The sequence below is a fragment of the Acartia tonsa genome, chromosome 1, assembly GCF_053477335.1.
Source record: "Acartia tonsa isolate MP-2025a chromosome 1, ASM5347733v1, whole genome shotgun sequence".
Taxonomy (NCBI): domain Eukaryota; kingdom Metazoa; phylum Arthropoda; class Copepoda; order Calanoida; family Acartiidae; genus Acartia; species Acartia tonsa.
Genome location: NC_137260.1, coordinates 15,402,306 through 15,412,063, shown reverse-complemented (window position 1 = coordinate 15,412,063; position 9,758 = coordinate 15,402,306). Strand labels below are relative to the sequence as shown.

At 30.1% G+C, this 9,758-nt stretch overlaps 1 protein-coding gene across 1 annotated transcript; it reads right to left on the bottom strand.

Annotated features, from left to right (window-relative positions):
* Positions 1-1,650: 1,650 nt before the first annotated feature.
* On the bottom strand, positions 1,651-5,292 carry LOC145332377 (uncharacterized). Its single transcript, XM_080177379.1, has 4 exons — positions 5,228-5,292; positions 4,573-4,782; positions 3,627-3,751; positions 1,651-1,993 (listed from the first exon to the last, which is right to left on the bottom strand). Exons 1-4 carry the CDS (start codon positions 5,284-5,286, stop codon positions 1,938-1,940), a joined length of 450 nt encoding a protein of 149 aa, XP_080033505.1. The 5' UTR covers positions 5,287-5,292; the 3' UTR covers positions 1,651-1,937.
* Between the last annotated feature and the right edge of the window lie 4,466 nt (positions 5,293-9,758).

Here is a 9,758-nt window from a genome sequence, read left to right as displayed (position 1 = left end):
ACAATTTTAGTACCATACCACAACAAAGGATTTTTTTAAATTAGAAAATCCTACTAGTAATTTAATAACTTCTTATGACAACAAGGATGACAATATCCATAAAAGCGAAGCACTGAAACGGTAGGACAAACGGACATAAACACTTATATAGTGTCAGAACTGAATAATCAGAATATAAATGTATAAGAGTCGAAGCAAATTTGTTGAAAAACAGGATAATGTTTATGGACATACTTACATTTTTAGGACTTGATTATAGAGTTGCTTCGCTTACAACATTATACTTTGTTGTCCCAGGAATCAACATACCAAAAATCAGATCAATCGGATGATTAGAACACATAAAAATTTGTTGTAAAAAAGTAAAAATTCAACATGTTAAAAATGGACGTACGGACATTCTTGTAATGATTATAGAGTCGCTACGCTTTCTAAATCGTACCTAACTACTAAAGGAATCACCATGCCAAGTTTGAAATCGACAGGCAAATTCTAACATGCCTAAATTAATGAAACAAGCTATCCATCTGTGACGGACGGACCGACCCTAATTATAGAAAAGCTTCGCTTTTAATATAGAAAAGCTTCGCTTTTAAAAAAATAAAGTGTCTTTGAAAACTGATTTAAATATTTTAATTTTCAGACAGACTTAGAAATTTTCTATAACTTTAAAGCATTTAAAATCATATCCATACATATTTCAATCTATAATTTTTATCACCTAATGTGTAATTTATGTATAGATAAATAATTTAAATAAATGTAAATATAGTTAACTTTGTACTCAAGAAGCTAAGTCTTAACTAAATCTAAAACGATTGGTATAGAAAACATTATACCTCTCTATGTGATGTAATGAACACATACATTCACAAGTTTTGTTGAAAAGTGTAAAAATGAATGATAAAAGTTTTTTTAATGTGCATTTTGACCATAAATGTAAAATGTTTTCTAATAAAATATTTTTACTTTATTTGAAAAAAAAAACAATATTGAATCTTATTGTGCCTTAAAATATAAATTACTGCATATTTATAATACAAAGTAGAACGATGTCTGTTTGTCTGTGTGTCTGTTTGTCTGTGTGTCTGTTTGTCTGTGTGTCTGTTTGTCTGTTTGTAGCGAAGCAAGCATCCAATCGTTTTCAGGAAGGTGATAGGTTTAAATCTCAGCTCAACACTGCGTCATAGTCAAAGACGTAAAAACTTGTCCCTACTGCTGCTATGGCAGGTGCTCGCCATAAATATTTAGAGTAGGTGGAATGCCCTGGCTTAAACAGTTATCATGCACAGTTAGGACTTTCAGCTAATCGTGCAATCAAAGGGCAAAAGGTTGTCTATAAGACGTGTGACAGTATGTATTGCAACTAAGCAAAATTTGGTTCAGAGATGCACCAAAATAAGATCTTATGGTGCATACCGTCATCATAGGCTATCTTCAGGCTAAGAACAATAAAGGAAGAAAAATGATGATGATTATGTAAATAAAACCTTATGCTAAATTGAAAATTTGATAGATATCAAATAACATTGTCTTGGTCCATTTAAAGTTGCGCATGAGTTTGATGATTTTCTTTGTAAGGTTTCCTTAAAATTGTAATGACCAAAAAAGATATTAAAAAAGATATTGAGGTAAAAGTCAAAACTAACATTATCTTGCAACAATAATTTATTTTAATAAAACAATAAACATGATAATCAAAGAATAATAAATTATACTGTTTGGAATATACTAATCAGATCCTGAAATTTCTTAATGGTTTTATATATCTTTGCTTAGCTACTTATTGATGTTTTTTTATTTTATGTTGATGATAGTTTTGCTTTGAATCCTATTATGCATTTTTATAAAGGGAATTTATACAACAGTGAAAATAATAGATAGCTTGCAACAATAATTTATTTAAATAGAACAATAAACAAGAATAATCAAAGAAGTTATGCAGGACACTTAGAATAACTTGGTGAACAAGCAACAGTCACAGACAGGAATGCTGAAAAAAAATAATATTACATGAATTATGAAAATTTAATTTTAACAGCATTTCTAATTACATAACCTTTTATAAAGATGCGATGCATCTCTACAATTCTTCAAATCAAAAAGAAAAAAAGAAACGTTAAATATCTTATTCAGATTCTTCAAAAATAGACTTTTTGTATGTATTATTTACTGATTTGTGTTTTTTCCTTTACAGGACGATTGAGAATGATAACCTTAGTTATTGAAATATATATATGGCCTGTACAAAGATGTTAGTTTGATAAAGTAGTCTTGGGTTGAGCTTTTAAAACTAATATTACATGTAAACTTGTAAAGGTTATTTGCAGTAAAAAACAGGAACAAGGGACGGATATTGTTACCTGAACTTTTTAAAAATGTTACAGTATTTGAAACCATTTACTCCAAAATGCTAAATTATTTACAATTTACAAAACAACTTACTTTTTCATTTCCTTATTCATTGATAAATGCCAGACAATAGAGTAATCTAATAATTTCAAAAGATGGTATATAAATACATAGACATTGTTTTTATTTCAGGGATAAGGGACATAAAACCTGGCCATAAATTTGGTCCCAGCCTAGTTTTGAAAGGGATAGTGCAACTTTTACCATTTTACCTATTGTATATCGCAATAAACCAATAAGGCTTGGCTTGTTTTGTATCAACCAATAGGCAATTGGCAGCCGGCGATAAAAAAAAATTTGCTTCAACTCTGCTTCCAAAATGATAATAGATAAAACATAACAAGTGGTGTTTGATCAAAGTAGATTATTATCAAATCTGACCAGATTTACACATTCAAAAAAGGAACCTAGAAAAACAAAAATACAGGTATTATTTTTTGGAAACTGCGTAGCTACGAATTTTCAATTGGTAATTTAGAAATGAAATGTTGAATTTCAAATTTTAAAATTTCTATACGGAATTGTTAAAACACCTATATGAAATGTACAACAAAACCAGATGTGCTGAATTTTAATTTCCAAATGTGTATGCAGTTTCCGCGGTGATTCCTCACCCTATCTCAATATTTACTACTAGCTAAAAAAGCTTCAATTTTCCAAATTTTCAAAATTTTGAACATATGTATAAACAATTTATAAATTCAAAACTTTAATTTTCTAAATTTTTTTTTTTTTTTTTGTAGTTTGAAGCTTTTTTAGCTAGTAGTAAATATTGAGATAGGATGAGGAAACACTATGGAAACTGCATACACATTTGGAAATTAAAATTCAGCACATCCAACACCAGTATAACCATGGAACAATGGATTGATGTAATGTTATCCAAGTGCTTATTTACTTGTAATAAATTATTTATTTATTTTGAATTTTAATAAGCAATGCTAAAATAATATTTTCAATTAAAATCTAACTGTGTAATAAACATGTAATCAACACATCCTAAAATCTGTCTGAGGCAATCTACCTGAATTTTATTCTATACTTTATCTTCTTTGCACTTTTTTTAGCTATCTCATCATAGTTGATAATATTCAATACTCACGACTGCACAATCCTGTTGCTGGTTTTTAGACCTAGTGAAATAGGCCTGAAATAATATTTGATACGTTTCCCATCTCTTATCCCTGTTGAACTTAGGTTAGATTGTAACATACCTGTGTAAGTTGTAGATGTAGTTGTAGCAGTAGCAATGATAGTTGAGGTTGAAGTGGAAAAAAAGAAAAATCTGGCATCTCTGTAGGTGGGCTTCTCATCTGCGATGGATGATAAATCCTTGGAACTAAATTAAGTAAAAAGAAAATTAAATGAATATGCCTAATTTTTGATAATGATTGAATCTTCCAGATACTGGCCAGATATCGGATATCCAGCTGATTTCTAATACCTGATATCTGGCCGGAGTTTTCTTCATAAAATGATGTTTTATCTATAATACAAAGTAGAATGATGTCTGTCCGTCTGTACATTCCTTCCGTCAGTCCGACCTCATTAAGATCTTGGTAACTACTAAACCGATTGTATTCTACTATTTAGGGAATATACCTACTGGTCCTGTGGTGGTTTTAGGCTCTTTTCTTGGTGGGTGGGACACCCCCAACCATCCCAAAACCATCCCAACCCCCACCTAATTTTTTTTTAGGTTGGTACTTATTTTTTTAAGGTAAGCAACATTTTTTTTAGTGTTTCATTTTTACAAATTAAATTTTTTTTCATACGGCGAACAACCTGGGTTTAATTTTGCCACAGAGTAATTTGACAAAGAATAACTTTTTTGAAAATATCTATAGCTCTAAGAAAGTTATATAAAAAAGGGTTAAAACTTAAAAATTAAGTAACTATTAAGTTTGTTAACAGCAATTTTTGTGTAAAATATAAAAAAAATTATTTGAGATATCCGGCTAGATTGTTTATAATTCAATATCTGGCCAGATATTGAAAATTATTTTTGTAATACATTCCTTTAAACAATGTTTATGCAATTATTTATATTTTGGATGCACAATGATTTTATATACACATTCCAAAATATTACTTTCCTTCCAAAATTGATAACTAGGATTACTTTTCCTTTCTTTTTTTCAGTTTGAAAAATAAACTTACCTTTGAACATGACTTGGAGCCACTTTGCCAGTTGAATCATTCAGATATTCTGCAAGTCTTCTTTTCCTTTTCTTTCCTGTACAGGCAGGAAAAGGAGTTGGAGGATTTCCAGAATCCGTTGCCCAACAGATAGATTGAGTAGATACAACTGCTGTAATTGTAGTGGAGGTGGTAGAGGAGCTAATAGTAGCAAAAAACAATCTAGGACTCCTGAAAATAATTTAGTTTTAGATTATTTTCCTTAAACATTATAATTTTTGCTTGGAGTTAAATTCTCAAGTAATTGATCAGGTAAATAACTCTAATTAGCAATTTTTAACACTTCCTCAGATGGGTTTTTGAAAGAAGAATGCCTCGTAGGATTTAAACAGAGTATACAAACTATTTATTTAATTATTTCGCTTTTGTTGGTATGGCTTTTATAGAAGAAAAATAAATAATCTGAAATTCATTTTTACTGTATATTAATTAATGCATCTTTTTAGAGCTTTATTAGACATTATACAATTCCAATAATTCAAGTAATAATTTTAAAATTTTGAATTTCTAAGTTGTATACTCTGTTTAAATCATACGAGGCATTTTCATAATAATTTCATAATAAAATGCGGCATTCTTCTTTCAAAACCCATCTCTGAATTTAAATTTAAATTACCTCTCAGCTAGGCAGCTTGACAGAACTGTCAACAATGTTAGAACTAAAATAAGCTTCATTCTGAAATATTTAGCAAATGTAGTTAAATCAAAGTAAGATGGCTAAATCTTATAGGTTTTTTGCATTCAAAGTTTAATTCAGTAAAGTTTTTTAATAAAGTTATTTTAGCATTCACACAAATAAGAATATGCATATTATTCTCCAATAATGTCTGTTAAGATCTTTAGTCACTGAACTTAATTTAGGGAAGCCTCACAAAGGTCCTGGGATGGTTTAAGGCTGTTTTTAAATCTAAGTTTTAATTTTAAATAATTTGTAATACAACAATTTCTTATATTAAAAATCTTTTAAGCATCATTTCTTAAAAATAACATTTTGGATTTCAATTGTAATATGTGAAAAACAGATTAACAGCAAATGCAAATTTGCCCAAAATATTATTTCAAAGTTCAAAGTTTAGAAGTTCAATAAACTATCAGTTTTAAGGTAACAGGGATAAAAAAATAAATGTCGATGGAAAATAATTGAAATTAGAAAAGTATTTTTTTTCTTTGTAAAATTATTCAATATTATGAATAGAAGTTTAGATTAAATCTTGTTTGCATTTCTTTGGTTCTCTCCAGGGAGGGAGAAGACATTGGATTGTAAATTACACTGGTCCCCAAAGTTTTTTAACCATGTTATCTTACTTTTTGGCTCAAAAACTTGGGAACTCATATAGAATTTTAAGTGATATTTATCAACAGAAAATTTTTTTTTATATCATCATAGCAATTGTATATAAATTTATCGTTCATTGTCTTATCCCTCAAGATCCCTGTTATTTCGCTGTTGTGAAGCACACTCAAATATATTTAGTCATTTTAACTTTCACCGTGCGTTTGTTGATTCTATTACATGGCTAAAACAGGAAGATTGTGCCAGTGTTTATGTATGGCAATAGACATAATATATATAGATGATCCATCTGACCCTAAAATTCGTCAAACTTGAAAAGGGGGGGCATAAGAGACAAACACTTTTGTTTATTTATTTGCATTTTAGTTATACGAGCGACGCAATTTTTTAAGGATATCATTTCTCGAAAGCTAAATTCACACTAAGAATTCAACTATTCATAACTAGGTTATTATAGGTTTTGTCATGTACTTCACACTATACTAGGAAATAAATTTTTGCATGATAAGATTAATCCAAGAAAAGCGACTCTAAGCTGAACAAAATGAAATAAATATGCCCTTTCCTTCCAAAATCTGTAAATAATTTCAACCAATTACATGTCTGGAATGTGTCTCCACTGTTCACATATTGGATGATTTAGAGATTATGTATCTAGATTATCTCTATTATGGTTAATATGTTAATTTTTCAACAGATACTTCCATTTTTATGGAAAAATTGTCGTGGATTGGGCCAAAAATATCAACTCTATATGAAAAATTGACTGTATAAAGAAAAATATGTTTAATATAAAAAATCTATTGGAAATGTAAATTACAGCACTACAATTTATATGCTGTCAACAATAATTTGTGCAAAAAATCTTGTGTATAATATATATCTTTTACTTATATCTTTTCTTATTAAATGCTAAAAAAATACTGAAAAAATCTTTAATTTAAAAAAATTATGTTTAAAAAACTAAAAAAATAGAAAAATTATTTAAGAATAAAAAAAATCAAGATCTGTCTTTTTCTCGCAATTAATTACCAAAATAAACCTTAAGTTGTAATAAGAAAACTCCCCTAACAATTTAATAATTTCTCCGAAAAAAAAAATTCTCTTAAGAAATTATTTTTAATAGGTTCAGCCAATTCAAAGAAATATTCTGTAACTGATAAATATTTAAATCATAAAAATTTTCTAATATATGTAATTTTATATTATATCACTATAGGCTACGTCCCAAGTTTCTTGAGGCTCTGTTTTCGAAAGGGTAAAAAGTGGCTGAAAAATAGCATAAAACCATCATAGGACCTATGTGAGGCTTACATAAAATAGAGAACCCAATTGGTTTTAAAGTTATTGAGATCTTAAGCTTGGGGCAAAACAAGACTCAATACTTTATATAATAGGATATACATACACCTAACATGCAATGTATGTATACGATATAAAATTATGCAAACGACAAATGAATATTTTGAACTTTGCACTTGATTTGCCAACTCAAAACTAAACCCAAAATGATTAGCAAAGAAAACTTTATGCCTTTCAATATGCAATGATGTACAAAAATATTCGCAAGTTTTGTTGCTTTTGAATGAAAAGTGTTAAATGATTCACAAAGTTGGAGAATTATGATACTTTTTCGTGTACAGTTAAATGTTTAATTAATAATTCCAAAATTTAATGATTGATTTGCAAAAAAATTAAATTTAATTACAATTATATAATCATTACAATCAGGGGCGTCCAAGCTTTTGTATTTGGGGGGGGGGGGGGGGTAAAATTTTGAAAATAAAATTTTTGGGGTTGCCTACGGCACCCCCAAGCTCATTTTTAGGGGGGGGGGGGTAATCTTTATTTCATACAGGCATTTTTTTTATTGGGGGGTAAAAATTAAAAATCCAAAACTTTGGGGGGGGGGGGGGGTAATCACCCCATTACCCCCCCCCCTTGGACGTCTATGATTATAATTACAATTTATAATGCTTTAGTGTGTGCATGTTATTTATATAACAACTTTAGGGACTTTTATTGAATTTTGATTGGTTGGTTCATTAGGTTAAATGTCCAAGCGTTTCAACCAGATTGGGTAGTTTTGAAGACAGCGTAAAGTGGCACCAAAAAAATGACGTCATACGATAAAATAACCAATGAGAGGCCAGCATAAATTTTACCATTGGTCAATTACAGTGTAGACTGGCCTCTCATTGGGCAACTTTATTGTATGACGTCATGTTTTTGGTGCCACTTTACGCTGTTTCGTAGTTATGTGTATTATCATTGGGGATGTACATCAATTTGTGGGCCATTGTTTTATCCCTTTAGATCTCTGGTAAAATATGCGATTTTGCCTATTTTAGCAACACAAAAAATTGCTGGTCCGAATTATTGGTTGTACTTCCCCTTTTAGCTTTAGAAATATCTTGGGGTGGTTTAAGGTTTTACTTGACCTCCCTCGCCTCCCCTAAACGCTAAGGGCGAAGTAACTAGTACTAAAATAAGGCACAATGTTAAAGCAAAGCACCTCTATAATAAAAACGTGGAGAGTGTTAGAAGTAATAAATTATTTTTTAGGGAGGGGGGGGGGGGGGGCGGGTACAAAATAAAATTTTCGACTGTTGCAAAGAGTGGCTGAGGTAGAGTTTGGCTTAGAACGAGTATATGGTTGCATCTACATGCCGCACAGCTTTCTAGAATCTAGCAGCAACTGCACCTTTATTAAAGCAGCATTATTGTGTGCATCAGCAACAGCTTTTAAAAAGTCGCATGACTGGGGTGGCTGCGGCTGGGGGTTGTTAAACTCAGCGAGGCTTAATATGGCTATTAATTATTATTCAGTGGCTTAGTATGCAGCGTTGCTCCTGCAAACCTTGCGGCTGAATGCGACCTAGGTTGCAAGTGTGGATGCCGAGCCTTTTTAAATTTGATAACTTGTTGTTTAAGTATACTAGTGGCTGCACCTTTAGCATCTAGGGACATTGTTTTCGAAGGGGCAGATTGAGGCTAGAAAATATCTTAAAACCATCCCAATGTCTGGAAATAAAATAGCCTAAAACCATCAGAGGGCCTAACTAAAATAGAGAACTCAAAAGTTTTGTTGTAATTGAGATCTTGAGTTACAGATAAAAAAAAACCTTAATACAAAATAATAGGATTATTGTTACATTTAAAGAATAAGAGATTTATATCAAGAAGAATATTTCACAACTAGAATTATAAAATTGAATTAGCGATTTATTATTTGTCAGAATATGCATTTTTACTGATCATCATCATAAATATAAAAACAAGGTCGAGTATGTCCAATAGAAGCGAAAATGTTTGGAATGAAATAAGCAAAATAAATGGTCAATCATTAAAAGATTAATAATAAGACATGAGAGAAAAAAATTGGGGAAAAAAGAGGTGAATGTAAAGTAAGTGATGCGAGTGGGATGACAGACAGACAGACACTTATAAGGTAGCTCTGCAAGTACATTTCACAAGCTTGATAAACCCTTGACTTAATAACAAAATATTTATTATTTTTCCTCCAAACCAAAACCAAGCTCTTTTACAAAAAATAACTTTCAAAAAATAATAAGCTTATAAGAAACAAGGATGACAACATCGATAAAAGAGAAGCACTAAAATCGTAGGACTTACGAGTATTAACACTTGTAGAGTGTCAAAACTGAATAAGCAGAATATTAATGTATGAAATATAAACAAAATTGTAAGTAAATTTGTTTATTTTAAGACATACCTACATTTTTTGGACTTGATTATAGAGATGCTTCTATTTTTGTCATTGTACAAAGTTTTAATAGGAACCCTGATTATAGAAAAGCTTCGCTTTCAAAAAAAATTGGTTAAAAATTAG

What these genes read in the sequence shown, in the direction of transcription:
- LOC145332377 (XM_080177379.1), bottom strand. Translation starts at nt 5,286, where the DNA reads ATGAAGCTTATTTTAGTTCTAACATTGTTGACAGTTCTGTCAAGCTGC. An exon ending in TCAAGCTGCCTAGCTGAGAG is followed by an intron (nt 4,783 to 5,227) that starts GTAATTTAAATT and finishes AATTATTTTCAG; the next exon opens with GAGTCCTAGATTGTTTTTTG. An exon ending in TACATCTACAACTTACACAG is followed by an intron (nt 1,994 to 3,626) that starts GTATGTTACAAT and finishes ATTTTTTTTCAG; the next exon opens with CATTCCTGTCTGTGACTGTT.